This window comes from Silurus meridionalis, chromosome 20, assembly GCF_014805685.1.
Source record: "Silurus meridionalis isolate SWU-2019-XX chromosome 20, ASM1480568v1, whole genome shotgun sequence".
NCBI classification, from domain to species: domain Eukaryota; kingdom Metazoa; phylum Chordata; class Actinopteri; order Siluriformes; family Siluridae; genus Silurus; species Silurus meridionalis.
The window spans coordinates 6,635,846-6,653,115 of NC_060903.1; the positions used below are offsets into that span (position 1 = coordinate 6,635,846).

The window sequence follows — 17,270 nt, forward strand, 5'->3', positions numbered from 1 at the left end:
TAAATAAACATTCATTTTTATTACCAATTAAACAGACTTAATTTCATAAGACTTCAGACAATAACTTATAATTTAAAACATTCATCATATATATAGATTTTTACAATCCCATTTTTATCCTTTAAATTAAAGAAAAGAATGTAAATATATTAACAGCTATACAAAGACAGGGCAATAGGTACAATAAGCGACTTAAAAAGTGGTCTAACCTGTGTAAATTTGATGGTAACAAAATTACACACCGTGGACAGTCGTTTCTAAGTGTGTGTGTGTGTGTGTGTGTGTGTGAGAGAGAGTTTGTATATAGGGCTGTCTTATAGAGATATAGCACAAGGTACAACAGCGTATTTAATATCATGCACTAAAGTGCTATGGTTCAAAAGGCATGCAGATCAAATTATGCAGGAAAATATGCATAAGGATAATCAGTTGCCAGTGACCTTCCCTTTGTGGTGCATTGAAACATTCAGCTTTAAATTTGGCGTAAATAAACACGTCAGTGTGGTTGACATCATGTTTCATAGTTCCCTGACACGGATTTCTGTTCTTCTGTCGCTTTTTTTTTTTTTATTTCCCCAGTATATAAAATAAATAAAACGTCTTTTTGTGGATATTTAAATAAAGTGAAGCCACAAGCAAAATTAAACAAAACCCAGAAAATTAAACGAAAATAAAATTTGAATTCAACATGTAAACATTGAGACAAATTCATTTATCCGTTTTTTTTCCCCAGAATATAAAAAAAACAAAAAACAACACATATAAATTTTTACGTATTGCATATACACAGAGACACATGTATATGGGACCATTGAGATATCAAGTGTGTTTAGTTTAGGCACCTCTGATGGAGTAGGTTGTGTTGTTTTGCTTCAGTACATTCGAGGTCCTTGAATTCTCACAGAAAGTACTAGAAGGTTGTTGCTTGTCGGCTGGTGCTCGAGGAACGGCGTCCTTCTCTCATCCCCGAGGATGTGAAGGGCGTGAAGGGCTAGAATGTTTCAACACTCTGGTGGTGCTTGTGTGGTCAGGCTGGATTTAAGGAGAAAAAAAGACGGAAGAGGAGAAAAGAGGAGAGGCGGAAGATGGGAAGGCAAAAAAGGGGAGGAACGGAGGAGTACGGTAACAAAAGAGAAAGTGAAGGAGAAAACAAAATAGGGGTGAATATGAGTTAGTGGAGGAGAAGTAGAGTATGAGAGGAGATAATGACAAGGAAGAGGAGAATGTGCAGAGAATATATTTTTATATATATAAAAAAATGTAAAGATGATAAGGAAAACACGATGAACAGAAAAGATGAAAAGACAAGAAGGAGCAAAGCAAAAACAAGAATGTGAGGAGCAAAGAAAAAGAGGTGGAGGGCAAAAGTAAATAATCTAGATGAGAGGATATTAAGTAGAGAAGGAAGGTAGGAGAGAGAAAAGCAAATACTGAAGGACAAATAAGATTAGCAGAAATTATGAGAGAAATAATTAAGAGAAAACACAAAGAACAGGAAGTGAAGATGAAATGATAGAAGAGGGCTTGAAAAGAAAAAACAGAGAGGAAGAATAGATTGAACAGGAGATGGGAAGAAAACAGAAAAAAATATGACAGGCAAGGAGATGAGAAGGACACATGATAACCGGACAGATCTGAAGAGAACAATCCGGAAGTCTAGAGGCAATTGCAAAAGAGGTGAAGATGGATAGAAGAGTATTGAAAAAGAAAAGAGGAGAGGATTGAGCAGTGAGCAGGCTTGGCTGGTGCAGGATCTCCTCAGACTGTGTGCTGAGGTAGTTCCTGACAGGACTCCTCTGGCTCTGGGATCGTTTGAGCAGATCTGAGGGGTGAAGGGAAAAGGAACTTTTCTGTGTGGTCTCTGTAGTTGGGTGAAGTAGAAGGAGATCGCGCGGCCCAGCGAGAGGGAGGGCGGCGATTGGCAGGACGCGCCGGGCGCAGGAAACAGGAGTCCAGGGGCGGGGCCACAGGCGATCGGGGAAGGTCCTTCAGGAAGGAAACACATAAATTTAAAGGATTTATTTGAGGAAAAATTAATCCATAGTTAAAGCCTCTCTTGGTTTCTGTAATTTTAATATAATTTGATGTGCAAATTAGATTGTAGATACTGTGAGGTTTCTGTGGGCGTTTTTGATAAATTGTGGTTTGTTGTAATTGAAAAACAATTTATCGTGGTAATGCAGACACGTCTTTAACTCATTATGTTCCCCATATAATATTGTGCAGCCCTGATCAAAACTCCAATATAATATAAGGATCTACTCTATGAAAATACTACTATGACCAAACCACAGAAATAGGATCATAATTCAAATCATCCCTGAAATTTCCCATAAAAAAAATCCCATTCCATCTGAAGAATCAGTCTGGTACTCTATAGTCTCGTTGTGTCTCTCTGTTATTATTACATTTCTTCAGGGCCCTTGTTTCAGATGAAGGATAGAGAAATCTAATACACACAACATAAACTACTTCTGCTAAAAATAAACAGTCTGAGAGAGAGAGAGAGAGAGAGAGAGAGAGAGAGAGAGAGAGAGAGAGAGAGTAACACTACATCTGACCTGATAAAGTGTGTCAAAGCAAATCACTTCATTACACAAGAAGAGACTGACGCTGTGTTAATAAGTATTAAACACTTGGGAGACTGATGACACACAACCAAATAAAATTATATAATTACATATATAATATAATTCCTGTAACATTTTTATAAGAAATTTGAGTTACGTGCTACATCTGTTAGAAACCATGTCTTTTGATTTTTAAATAGTCAAATTATCTCTCGGATGGCTGAATCAGATTGGCAAAAATGGAAAAAAGGGGCCAAAAATGTTATAAAATAACATACAGTATATTAAAATTATGCCCTCAAATAAGAGAAGAAACTATTTATCTTTGAAACAAAACTAGTATTTTAAATGTAGCATCCTCAAAAATATGTGCACCAAATTGATTGACAAACTTGAAGAACTTTCATTGAGAGATTTGTAGAAAGTAGCTGAAAAAAAGATTAGCAGTTAGCAGCTATGGCCAAAATTTTCACGACTGAAACAGTTGGAACCAACAGCTAGTTTTTAATAGACTCAGAATGAGCTGTTTGGATGCATTGCAAAAAAACCTACCTGAGAAGATCTTGAGAAAAATAACTCACCAAGGCTCTTTAGAAACATATTGAGCAGGTGCCCACATTAAAATTTTGTGGTCTTCCAAAAGAGGGCTACAACAACTAATGGATAAAATAATAACCGATTACAAAATTTGTTGTCAATGAATGCCTTTATCAAAAGTTGGGCTGCTCAAGATACGGTTTTCCGTGACGGCAACACTGCCACTAGCAAAATGCCGAACGGTACAGAGTCAACTGGCAACAAGAAAAAGTGTGCATCCCAAGTCATCCAAGGCATGGGAGCATTTTATATTAAACATAACAAAGAAGACTGTAACCTGCAAGTAATGCAAAGCTGAGCTTGTGCGGCATGGAAGTACCACAGTGATGCACGAGCACACGGGTGTTACGAATGAAGGCGAAACATCAGCACAGTATGCAAAAACTGTATAATTCTCATCATGTGAAAATGGTACAGTTTATTAAAGTGCTTTTAAACTGTAAACTGTTTGCTAACTTCAGGACAATTGCACTTGATCTGTTCTGTCGTGACTCGTGAGCATCAGGTTGTGCAATCAGCACAAGGGACGGATTAAAACAGTGCGATTGAACACTAAATCTAAAAGCAGCAAGTCTCCATATTGAAACTCTCCTGAAAACCTGTGGTCCTTATAAAAATAAAAAATAAAAAACATTTGAATTGAATAAATATGTATAAAAAAGGATGTGCCAATAATTCTAGATGGCGTTCTGTAGATGGAGCACTTTTCTAATAAGGCTTCAATTGTATGATGGTAGTCTTTGCTAAAGAAACATAAGTTAGTAAAAAATGTTTCAGTGTTATTGTCTTTTTTGGAAGGTTTTGCTACACATAAACAGCTAAAAAAAAAACAATGCTAATATACCATCAGATTAAACAGTGACCTACCAGTGACAAATGCATGCTATACCTACAGTTAGAAAACAGAGACTTACTTGTCTAAGTTAGCTACATAAGTGACAAACAAAATAGTTTTTGTTATAAATATTTAATGAATTCTGGAGGGTAAATTACATGAATGATGGAATCCACCTCATGGTGTGCTCCAACATCAGCAAGTTAACTTGCTAGCAGCTAGCAAGCTAGTATATTAAGGACAAGAGTATTTTCAAATTGTGCCTTCCTATCATTTAAAGAGAGTATTTTTATAAGGTTTTGGGCATTTAAACAATTATTTATTATAGATTAATAATTAAAAAAAGCCTTTGAAATCACTTAATTAGCCAAATATTACACAGGTTGTGACTTGTGAATTTTGATATTGAACAGATGCAGCACTTGCAAACCAGAACATTTAGAGTTCACTAAAGCCTATTAATACTGATATTGCAGTCTCCCAAGGGTGGTTCACTAATGTTGTGAGATAGGGGTTCATTTTTGAGGTGCAGACCAAGTAGTCAGTCTACTTTGCTATAAATGGCCTACACACGATACACATGATTCTCCTGAAAAAATCCAGCACGACCATGCTATCTGCACCAGCAAAGCTAGAAAGCCATTGCTAGTCAACGAGCTTGGATCAGTATTGACTTCATGCTAGTCTAAGCTGTTATTTTTTCAGCAGCGAATCATCTATTTGCATGCAGCAATGATAGACACAGTGTAACAATTTAACACAACATGGAGAGCAGGTAAAACAAAAAAAGAAAAGAGCAGAAATTGTTAGTGTGTAGTCTTCGAAGGAGGTCATTTATGTAGGCATAGTTTGCCTCTTAATATGGCCTCCACTGAAAGAACTGTAAAAGAGGTAAGAAAAAAGCATAGATATGGAGGAGTACAACATTGTACACACAAGAGGCATAGCAGAACCTACTAAAAACACAATGGGGTCATTTGAATTATCCACAACCTCCAAAAAGCTAGCAGTATATCCTATTGTATAATGCCAGTGTGAGTGTCATTCATGGCATCTCAAATGGTGTATGAGATTAAGAAATCTTTATTATATTTATATATATATATATATATATATATATATATATATATATATATATATATATATATATATATATATATACACAAAAAAAAATCTATATGCTGCGAGCTTTTTGGATGAATCTTTTTTTAGTAACTGATGGAAATAATTATTCAGACGATGATATGCATGCTCACACCTACACCATGATGTTTTAAAAGTGAGGCAAAAATAATGCACACCATATATCCCACAGCTCCCGGCTGCCGAAACCTTGTCTTTGTGAGAATGATGTGGCATGCAGATCCATAAAACACAGTTGGACACAACACGGTGAGGTCGCTCTGAGGGTAAACGTCATAGAAGAGAAACTTACGGGACGGCTCGGGCGTGCGAGCGCCATTATAGTCCCCAGGGAGCAGTGAGTAAGACAGTGTGGTTCTGGAGACAGTCCGGAGAGGGAGACATGGCAAAACACTAATCAGCACAAAAAATACAATCTCACAAATACTGTATACAGGAGATGTTGGCAAAAAAAAAAAAACAGGCTGTTTGATCAGGTTCCATGAGAAACATCACTGCAGGCTACAGGAAGTCCACTCCTCTTGCTGTGGGACCTGTAAAAGGGGTGAGGCGGGGTTTTGGCATGACCATCCTCACTGTCCATTCAGAGAAGAAACATACTGAGTATATGGTGTACCACAGTATTCATAAACTCTATACTGTGTTTACTGTATCTATGTATCAACATTCTATGGTATGTGTTTCCTTTCACGATAGTAAAGAAGATGACGTTATCAAATAGTATAATACAGTAATTATTACATAATACATAATGCAGTCAGTGATTCACCTCTAGAGGCCACTCTTGTAATGACATCAGACCAGAAGCCGGAAAAACTATCGATATGGAGTTTTTTGCAGATAGCCTATAGTTCCACTAATCAACTATTGTTGCCTTGACCTCTATTATTAACTAAAGGTAATTTTAGTTTAAAAACCAACCTTTATTAACAAATACATATATGATATGAGTAAAACATATATTAAAAATTAACATTTTCAAAATATGTCTCTGCCACTGTTCAGAGTTACCATTCCAAATGAGGGGGCTGGCTGTATTAGGCCCAAGGGCCATAGTTTGGGGACCCCTGACCTAAGCTATCTGTTTTGCTAAATGTGGCAAATGTGGAACAAAATTTTTAATGTTTTCAGGATAAACCTGCTAGCTTTTTGTCACTAAATATAACCACCTCACACTGCAAATTGATCAAGTTTTTCCATATCCCATTGACAGACTGTTGTGATTTTCTTGTTTATTTTGCTTGATTACATAGATTACACCAATAACACATTAAAACCAAGGCAATGTGTTTCCCTCTATTGGTTATCGGTTATTAATTCTCTCTACCGGCTGCCTTATAATGGCGATTCATAAATAGTACATTTGTGTGATCTTAGTAAAGGCTTGGGATTACAATTGCTGCTAGCCTACAATATTGTTGACAGACATTTTATATATTTACTCAGTCTGTTTGTCATCCAAATGGACAGTCTTTTTACCATCACCACCAACAGTAGCTACAAAATTAGCTGCTTGGAGCTGAGCATAAATCAGTCGCAAAAAACCATAAGCAGCAGACTTTGTTAATTAATAAGCTGCAGCACAGCATCTCTGTCTCATGCTTTCCAGTCAGTGGCACACAAAGACATGCAGTTGTGATTAGTTAAATTTTTTCAGTCTGCACCATCTGCATGACAAGACAAATCCAGACACTAGCTTTCTCCACTTAGAGTGCTAAAATATTTCCTAACTCACAGTTGCCTTAAAGTTGTTGTAATTATTACGGATAGAACAAATGAATTAAGAATGTATGTTTAAGAACATTTCACTGTTACCTCAATACATCCAGGCTTGTCTGCTTCTCCTGTTTTGCTCTGTGCTGCCGTAGCTGAACCTTGTTTCTTCTCTTCCCTGAGGCCCTGCTCCAACATTTTTTTATTCAGTATCCGTGCTGCATTCTCTGCTATTGTATAACCCGGTGGAGCGGACAAGTCTTGCCTGATGCTAATTGTTTCTGGGTTCTTCTCACCCTGTAATTCCACTATGAGCTGGATAGGGCTGGGCGAGCGACCCCTGGGGGGCCTGGCGAGGTCCTGCGGTGTGCCATAATTGACTGCCTTAGGGTCTGAAGCACCTGCAGACGCACTTTCATTAGGCCTGGAGCGACTGGGTGACTTGTTGAACTTCTGTGCTGTGTCAAAAGTTACTGGGGTATGGTCAATGATGTTGAATAGGCTGGAGAGGCCATCATTGATGGTGGTGTGAACAGGGCTGTCTCGAGTGGTGGTGGAACGTGCCCATGCTGACTCACTGTTGCCCTTCAGAGACTGAGAAGTGGGCGTTGGTGCTCTGGGTGAGCTGGCAGGGGGTTCTGATTTTCCCGGCACAGTATTGGTACAGGAGGGCTTGCGCTGGAGCTTTGGTGATCCATATTTTGGGGAACAACATGACCGTTCGAATTTGGCTTGCGTGGCAGGTGAGTACTGTGCCTTCCTGAGGCTACGCGAGGGAGAGGAAACTGGAGTGAGGCAGCGACGAGGGCTGCTGGTGATGGTCTGCAGTGCCACATTTACACCCTGTATGGTTTGCGTGCCACGTGTCATTGAGCCATTGGTCTGGCATGCTGCATCACGCATTTGCTGGTCGGCAGGACTGGTTCCGGTTGTTGTACTGGAGCGGATGGCATTCCGAACTGAAAATGCCACTTCCTTCATGTCATCGCTGAGATTCCGAGAAAGCTCTAGCTCAAGCGAGGATGTGTATCCCATTGCAGTACACAGAGTTGCATGCTCACCACCTTCTAAATGTCTAAAGTCACATGGCCACCTTCCTCCAAAAATGTCCTCCCCTTCATTTTCTTTGTTTATTCTGGATAATGCATACTCCTGATCTAACGGTCCTGGGTTTAACCTCTCTGCCCGAGTGGGGCTATGGAGGACACGCACACCAAAGTGGTCAGGCACTGGGGAGCCCCTTGCAGCCAGACGCTGACAGTGCTCCAGGCTGCTTGTGGTATTGGTAGTTAGTGTGGCACTTGTGGTCAAGTACCATGCGGCTGGTTGAAATGTGTCTGACGACAAAGGGATAGGTCTGTGGGTATCTGCCCGTTCCACCCATGCCTCCACTACCTGTGGGGGCAGCACAGGGCCAGGGATTGGGCAGGAGGACAATGGGGATTTGGAGAGATCCCAACCCTTGCTATTAAACTCCTCGATATATTTGAGGTCGTCCGGAGATAAGGGTGGAGTCACCTCATCCCGTCCACATTCACCTGACTTGCTCTTGTCTGGCAGGAAGGGTGAGCTATCCATCAATCGCTGGAAGTCACTCATAGAGCAGACTGATTTTGCCCTGTGGAGAATATTACAAGTTAAGATTATAACAACATAATAATACACCAACCAGGCATACTTTTATGGCCACTAATCAGGCATCACATTATGACCACCTGCCTTATATTGTGTTGGTCCCCCTTTTGCTGCCAAAACAGTCCTGCCCTGTTAAGCATTAACAGCATTAACTTCTTCAGCAATGTAAGTACAGTAGCTTATCTGTTGGATTCACTGTTACATACTTTGACCTCTTTTGAAAGATACTGACCACTGCAGATTGGGAACAGCCCACAAGAGCTGAATTTTTTGAGATACACTGACCCAGTCATCTAGACATCACAGTGTGGCCCTTGTCAAACTCAATCAAATCCTTACGCTTGCCCATTATTCCTGCTTCTAACACGTCAACTTTGAGGACACTTGTTCACTTGCTGTCCAATTTATCCCACCCACTAACAAGTGCCATGATGAAGACATAATCAGTGTTATTCACGTCACCTGTCATAATGTTATAATGTCATAATGTTATGCCTGATCGATGTAATAGTACTGACAGGAAAGATAGACTGACAGATAATCACTTTTTAGAACAACGGTGAGCAGTAAAGCACCACTGAATGCAAAACACATTAAATCAGCAACAGCTGGAGAAAACTACATTGGATTACACTAGTGGATTACACCAGCCAGAGATCTGGGGCCATAAAGAGCCTTTACTGAAATGGGTCAGTTCAAGATTTGGTGAAGCAGTAAGCCACAGGACCCTCAGATTCATAGTCATAATCACTAACAGTTAATTAATGCTAAGCCAACAACTAATTCTAACCCTAACCTTAATAACCCAAAGTAACTTTTACATTTTGCATAAACACACATGCACATATACACCAAATACACTCATTCATACAGTACTCTCCAAGTACCTGAGCAGGCTGCCACTGGTCATTTCCTCTTCTGGATACAGTACTGGATCTGCTTGCTCTGAGATCTCATTTAGTGCCTGCAACACATTCATACAAACACATTGTGCACTCAAGAAAATGCTCATCAACAATCCACCCCTTCAAGGCTCTGTAGTCATTTCTTACTTCATTGAGACAGGGGAACCTCTTCTCACTTTCCAGCCTGGATGAAGGAGGAACCTCAGCCTCATTGGGTGGATCCAGAGACAGAGCATCAAGGAAGAGGCTCTCACTGGGCCGTGCCCTTTTCGTGTAGAACAACAGAAGTAACTTAAGTTACTAAGTAAGTTAAGAAGTAGCTTAATTTCCATATAACTTACATGCTCTGGTATAAATTCCACAAAACCAATACACACAGATGGGAGAATACTTATTCTTAGTTCTCTTTTCTACTGTTGATTTTCTACAGGTGTAATATACAATAGTTATGTATCGAGGAAATGTAATAACGCATGTACCTCTCTTCCAGGGTGGCCTCCGAGTCCGAATGGGAACGGGACACCGCACATGGAGCTCCACGAGTGGAGCGTGGTGATCTGGGGACTTTACAGGGACTGTCCTGAGGAGAAAAAACACGCGGTGTCCCTCCTTCAGAATGGCGGAGAGGTATTTCCCGCTGCATCTACAGTACAGCAGGGTTGAGGGGTGGAATAAAAGAAATTTGTACAAATTTCAAATTTAAATATGTGTTGAATTACATTACAGAAATGAGTTACAAAACATAAAAATACCCAAAGAACTCATATGAACCACTGAAGAATGACCTGTTTTAACATGACAATGCCCCAGTGCACAAAGCCGACTTCATCAAGATATGATGTACGTGGGTTGAAGTGAAAAATCCTAAAGCAACCTGCTACAGAGATCTGATCTCAATCTTACTGAACACCTTTGGGAGGAATTGCTTGATGAATTTTGGATAAATTTTAGTACATCTTTGTGTAATTTGTCCACCACTGCTTATACATTACTATTTTCTGTTCTTAAATAGTTTAAATCGAACTCTCCTGTATACATTTCTAGTGTTTCTTATGTTTTTAGCCTTCAAATCTGGGTAAGGTATGTGCCTGTGCTGATTATATCTGCATACTTTTAGCTCACGAACCAGTGTGGCCCTGACTACCGACCTTCTCCATCTTGCGCCATAGGTCTTGTACATTGCGGTCCCGCTCCTGTCTCTCCCTCTCAAAGCTCTCCAGCAGTTCGTTCCTCTCCCTGGTCCATCGCCGCTCGCCATGTCGCAGCTTCCAGCGCAGCTCCAGAGCCACACCATGGCTATCGGCCAGAAGCCTCTTCTGCTCCTCACGCTCCCTTTCCTGCTCCCTCTCTCTCTCCTGCCACAAAGTGTCCGTTCCCCCTACTAGCGCTGCTCCTTTTGACTCCTCCAGCTGATATAAGGGTAGAGGTGAAGAAACAGACACAAACGTGAAAACAGTAAGCTTTTTCATCTTTTAATCTTTTTTAATCTTTTCATCAAATAATTAGGTTCTGATTTTATTTAGTTTTTGGTCCTCTGTCCATTAATCCAGTTAAAAACCTTAGTTAGCGCTTTCAGAATCAGAATCAGAATCAGGTTTATTGGCCAAGTGTGTTGACACACACAAGGAATTTGGTTCCAGCTGTTAGTTACTCTCAAAGTACAGACATAAATAAAAACTATACATTCAGCTTGGACTATACAAAACAATACAGACAATGTGAGACAATCCTAGCAATCCAATTTCCTAGCCAGAAAATGGCCACGTGTTTAACAGAATGGGATTAATGGCAACTTCACATCAGTAAAGTAACTTGTTTTGTTTGCTAATTGACTGCGTATGCTTAATTTAATGTAAAGATGAATAACTAAATCATAACAATCACTAATAAATCATTATTAAAACTTATAAAAACAAAATCAATTTGAACAAGCACTTTTATTTTAGTAAAATCACAAAACCTGAGCCCTGCATGACATTTTGAATTTCTCATTATACCCTTTATACCCTTCTACTCATTGTAGACGCTTCAATACAAATCTAAACATGTCATTAACTGAGTTCTTATTTGTGCTTATCTCTGCAAAGCGAATCGGCTCTTGAGCTTTATTTTATGATGTCACTAACTTGTAGGGCTCATCTCAGTCACCCACTGGCTACACTAAGTCTGGATTCTTGAGTGTGTGTTATTAGGAAGCTAGAGTGCTATAAAAAGGCTGAATCTGTCTTTTTTTTTTAAATGGTAAATACGTAGAAGGAACAGATGTCTGACAAAAAAAAAAAAAACCAGAAACAATAATTATGCAAAACTTATTGCATTGTATATAATATGAATGTGGTTTTTCAAAATAAACACAAAACAAACCAAAAAACACAAAATGCCCAAAAGTTCCATTGTGTTCAAAAGTTTTTTTGACTTTTTTGAGCAAAGCCTTTTAAATACTACCAACTATCCATTAGTTTTCATTTACTCCTACCGACCAGAGGATTTTAAGAATTAAATATAGGTGGTAAGTAGTTGAATTTGACACCTTACTCCCATACGGTTATCATCTCAAGGCTCATATAAAGATTTATATGACTTACATGAAAATATCCTATATACTTTCTGATAAACTAAGACAGACCTTAACTCACATATGTGGCTCATACATATTTTGTGTGTACTTCTATTTTACATCTCAACATGTTTCGTACAATTATTTATATCTGTGTGTGTGTGTGTGTGTGTGTGTGTGTGTTCTGAATCTTGATGTACGTCATCATGTTTGGGTGTGTCAGCACCTGTGCTATGCGGCTCTTCATCTCAGCACGCTGTATCTCCCATGCTGCTTTCTCATTGGCCAGAGTCTGCTGCAACTGACAGCATCTTTGAGCCTCCTCCCGTAGCTCCGCCCTCAACTCCTCCAACAGAGAACGTAGGGCATGAAGAACCTGTCTACTGTCACCCACCTGAAAGAAAAAGCGAAGAGAAGATGAAAAACAGCATAACTGTAGGTACCCTGAGTAGGCATGCGCAGTTAATCATGATTTTGGGAAGCCTAAAGAAAACCTGAAAGAAATCTAGAAAAAAGCAAAGGCGAAAATGTGCAAACCTCCACGGCCGGGGTCTCAAACTCAATTGGCTGAGGGCCATTGTTGTGATTGACATCTCATTGGAGGGCTATTTTAACATTTAAGCAAAACAAGAATGATAATAAAGAATGAATAACGATGCTTGAGATTATATTCCTTTTTCTTTGCATATCAGACAGGTAGCATTTCTATTAAACTCCACAAAAAATACTGCAATGTCCATCTTTCTTGAAACTGTCTGTGTTCGTCATCCACTTTCCTTTTTGGTTTGGAAAGAGACATTTTTCGTTTTCTTTCGCAACCAAACAACACAAAAAAAAGCCCCAAAACCAGCTCTCCTCTTATCAAATCTGCCGCATGTGCGTTTTTTATTTTATTTTATAGAATCGCGTATAATATAAAAAAATATATTTTTGCGGGCCGGATTATGATTTTGGCAATAATGTTGCTTGCTGCCTCACCCTATTAACTGTATTTACAACAAGAGCTTACAAACTTGCTCCTTTGAAAGTATTTGAAAGTTGAAAGTCTTTCAGTATTTCAGAACATTGGAAAAATGTGCTTTTTTTGCTGTTGTGCTTTTTGTTTTATTACTATTACATTATAATGCAGTCCAGTTTCTTCACACGTGTCATGCTATAGAGGCGCACGTGGATCCAAGCGCAAGGGTAGAAATACAAAGGCACAAAAACTAAAACACGAAATAAACATAACTGCGAGAATGATAGCAACCGAAGAAGATTAACTGAGAGACAAAGAGTGCCAGGCAAAAGGAAAGCAATATAAGTGCCCATTATAATTAAGCATGATCCAGGTGCAGAAAGAAAGTGGTAGCTCAGTGGGTAAGATGTTGGACTTCTGACCAGAAGCTCATGAGTTTAAATCCGAGCATTCCACAGCCACTGCTGGGCCCTTGATCAAGGCTCTTAACCATCGCCTGCTAAATGAATGGATAAGAGCGTCTGCTAAATGCCATAAATGTAAATGCGGACATGAAACCGTGCCTGTGCATGTGCTTATGGAAAACATAGACCTGTAGTATAAATTGATCTGTTAAAAATGTTTTGCTACAGAATAAAAAAAAAATATATTTATGTATCTGCACTCAGGTAAACCACATAAAGCCAATGGAATGGAATGGAATAGAAATGACTACTAATTGGTGAATCACTGAATAAACGGTGTGCTTTACTACTCTGCGTGAAGGTGTCCAAAGCCAGAGAACGTGCTGGAGATTATGCAGAAAACAATTTCTAACTGTACGTCTCCTAAGGTTTTAATTAACACTGCTCTAATCCCACACAGATAGCTCGGACTCAGTCCATTAACTATTCGCTTCCACGCGCTCCGAGTGCCAAAATAGCGAATAAAATACAATGTGAAGGCAAAGCTTACACTGTACTGTATACTGTACTGTACTGTATACTGTACAATCTGATTTTGTTGCTATAAGAAAAAAGATGATTGATGTATAGATGAATATATGAATATACTATATGCTTGTGTATGTATATATGCAGTATCTCACATTTGAGAAAACATTTCAGTATCTCTTCTCAAAGAACAATACTATATGAATTTGGATATATTTTAGAGTAGTCAATGTGCAGTTTGTGTAGCAGTATAGATTTTCTGTCCTCTGAAAATAACTCAGCATACAGCCATTATTGTCAAAATAGCTGGCAACAAAAGTGAGTACACCCTAAGTGTTCTTGTTTTTATTTGCTTGTCAGGACCATACAAATGTGTGTATCTTGTATTAGAGCAGTTCAGATTTGGAGCTTTAATACAATTCTCTCATACCGATCACTGGATGTTCAACATGGCACCTCATGGCAAAGACTCTCTGAGGACTTGAGAATTAGGATTGTTTCTCTCCATAAAGATGCAGAGGCTACAAGAAGATCAGTAACACCCTGAAACTGAGTTACAGTACAGTGGCTGAGGTCATACAGAGTTTTTCCAAGACGGATTCCACTCTAAACTTTTCTCACAAGGGGTATCAAAGAAGTTGAGTCCTCGTGCTGTGCGCCGGGTGCAGAAGCTGGATTAAAAAATACAGACGCATGAGTGCTGCAGCATTGCTTTAGAGGTTGTAGAAGTGGAAGGTCCTCAGACTGTATGCCACACACTGCAAAAAGTTGGTTTGCGTGGCCATCTTCACAGAAGGAAGCCTTTTTTGAAGCTGGTTTACAAGAAAACACACAAAGGGTTTGCTGAAGTGAACCTGTTCAGGTTGCATGAATTACTAAAACCACGTCCTGTGGTCTGATGAGACAAAGATATGCTTGTTTGGCTCAGAAGGTGTCCAGCATGTGTGCTTCTTTCAGACACTGGGAAAAACCATCATGAAAACCATCCCAAACACACCACAAAGAGGTCAACTGCCTTGCTGAGGAAGCTGATGGTGAGGGTGAGGGTGAAGGTGATGGAGCGGCCAAGGATGTCTCCAGACCTGAGCACTATTGAGCACCTGAGTTATTTTCAGAGGACAGTAAATCTATACTGCTATACAAGCTGTGCATTGACTACTTTAAAATATATCCAAGTTTCTTTTCTTTAGTATTGTCCCTTAAGTAGAGATACTAAAATAGTTGCTGAAATGTGAGGGGTGTACTCACTTTTGTGAGATACTGTAATAGTTATTTATAATCCACCCCCTTTTTATGTTACACTTTGCAACTAATTTTAAGTATAATTTATACTTAAATCACATTAGGTAATTGTACATGTATAATAATACACCTTTATATTGTGTAGGATGTCTTTGGATGCAATAGCATAGCCTTAAATTGTCTTTTCACACCCAAAACTGTTCCAGCATGACATTTCAAATTTCAATTAAAGTCAATTAACAACACAGTGTTGAGGTTCATCCAATCTGTTCTGTAAATTCATCTTTGCTTGTCCAACCGTACCTGCTTCTGATAGTGGAGTTTATCTGGGGACAGCATAAGTGATCCAGGGTCAAGGATGTCTCCCCACATAGCTGGGGGACACACTTTGTCCTCCTGCTCGGTGTCTTCCTCACCATGTTCCCTTGCCCTACCAGCCTCTGGGATGCTTTCCAATCGTTCGTACTGAACAAGCAGAGTGACAAGATTTGTACAATATCATGATTTACCTTATAATAGCTGAAACACCAAAAAACTGTTAATAGGAAAATTACAAATTTCAATGATTTATTGTTGAATTAATGATGTTGGGATTATTTCATAGATTAATGATCGTGATCTGTTTTTGTGCTCCGCATCCTGGCAGTATACAGTAAATCGCATTACGCTGTGCAGCGTAATTAATTCTTCCAGCATTCCAGATAAACAACTTCATTGATTTACTTTCCATGAGCTTACAGGATTTTCCCATGAACTGTTATTTAATCTTCGATACAAATGCTATTTCCTTATTCAGCCTGACCTCGGCTCCCTCCTCATCTGCGTCTGTCCTGCGCCCGAGCCGCCAGTGCATGAGGATCCAGCGCAGCTTCATGTAGACGATGATGGCGTTCTGACGGAACAGGCGCACTTCCTGTTGCAGTGAAGCTCTTTCCTGTGGCCACGCAGGCTCATGTGACTGTAGACCCTGCAGCTCCAGACCTCGACGTGCCTCCAGATGCCTCAGCTCTTCTTCCTATAGGGACAGAAATCCCCTTTAAATGTTGGAGAGTCGTCAAAAGCATTTCACTGCATGTCGTACTCTGTATGAATGTGTGTGACAAATAACATTTCAATTTGATTTAGTTTACTGCATTTATAAACACATCCCTAATTATAAACACATTGCCAAAGTGAATTTACACTTCAGAACATGCTATTATAGGAAAACAGTCTACCTTGAGGTAGTAATTGTATCTCGCCATCTTATATGAGTGACAGTACACAAGATTCACGGTTTGGTATGTACCTCGGGTTTTATTCACAGTTCGGTAACGAGAAGCCGTAAGAAATGCAAAATTTAAATAATCTTTATTGTAAAAATTAAAAAAATGCAACACATTTTTGAATATATTGATTCAATTGAGTAATCAATTAAATTGGGAAAAATTAAATTGATTAAATAAAATAAATAGAAACATTTACTTACATTTGTTAGACGCCATTTCGATAATACAGATGTGTGTAAAAGTGTGTGTGTGTGTTTTACAATTAGTATTACATTTTCTACTTATTTTAGCATGCTTTATCTGCATTTAAGAAATGTATTAATTAATTAATTAATTAATTTATTTATTTGTTCAATTTATTTAATTATACATTTATTTATTCCTTTCCTCCTTCCTTCATTCATTCATTCATTCACTCCCTCGATTTATATACGGAACTGTCAGAAATTTCTGGTTTAAAGAGAAATTTTTGAAAATGTTCATAAAACAAAAGAATCCATAATCCATAGATGGTCGTAAGAAATGTTGCCACTGACAGGAAGGGGCAGCGATTTGGCACATGCGCAGCACAAAACCTGAGTTTTCGCATATGCGCAGTACAAATTGTGTTTCCGGTGTGGATCGAGTAGCGCTCGAAGTGCGAAGAGGACAAACTTGCGGTCAGCTAATTAATATGCTTGTAAGGGATTTTAACTATGTTCAGCACGGAAAACAAGGATTGCATTCGGTATACATGTGCACTGCACATGAAGTCCTGTCCTGAAATAGTTTCTACCGTCTTACTATTCGCTACAACACGCTGCCTGTCATGTTTAATTCTGTAAATATCATTGAACTTTATGCACACTAGGGGAAAAAAGACAGGGGCAAAAGGACTGATGTAACATTCAAGGCAGGATGATGTTTTGCACTTCA

General features: G+C 39.1%; 1 protein-coding gene across 6 annotated transcripts in view; it reads right to left on the reverse strand.

Annotated features, from left to right (window-relative positions):
• The window catches only part of LOC124403083 (microtubule cross-linking factor 1), a 61,164-nt gene continuing 43,894 nt past the window's right edge, over positions 1 to 17,270 (reverse strand). For 3 of the 6 annotated variants that reach the window (XM_046876669.1, XM_046876667.1, XM_046876666.1), the window contains 9 exons: positions 15,890 to 16,102; positions 15,391 to 15,552; positions 12,182 to 12,349; positions 10,547 to 10,807; positions 9,878 to 10,041; positions 9,546 to 9,663; positions 9,381 to 9,457; positions 6,961 to 8,476; positions 1 to 1,986 (listed from right to left, as the gene is read on the reverse strand). In XM_046876669.1, the coding sequence (XP_046732625.1) occupies positions 1,759 to 1,986; positions 6,961 to 8,476; positions 9,381 to 9,457; positions 9,546 to 9,663; positions 9,878 to 10,041; positions 10,547 to 10,807; positions 12,182 to 12,349; positions 15,391 to 15,552; positions 15,890 to 16,102 (2,907 nt within the window). In that variant the 3' untranslated portion in view covers positions 1 to 1,758. Of the gene's footprint in view, positions 1,987 to 5,437; positions 5,721 to 6,960; positions 8,477 to 9,380; positions 9,458 to 9,545; positions 9,664 to 9,877; positions 10,042 to 10,546; positions 10,808 to 12,181; positions 12,350 to 15,390; positions 15,553 to 15,889; positions 16,103 to 17,270 lie in introns of all 6 variants that reach the window. The other 3 variants (XM_046876668.1, XR_006928830.1, XR_006928831.1) reach the window with 3 other exon arrangements.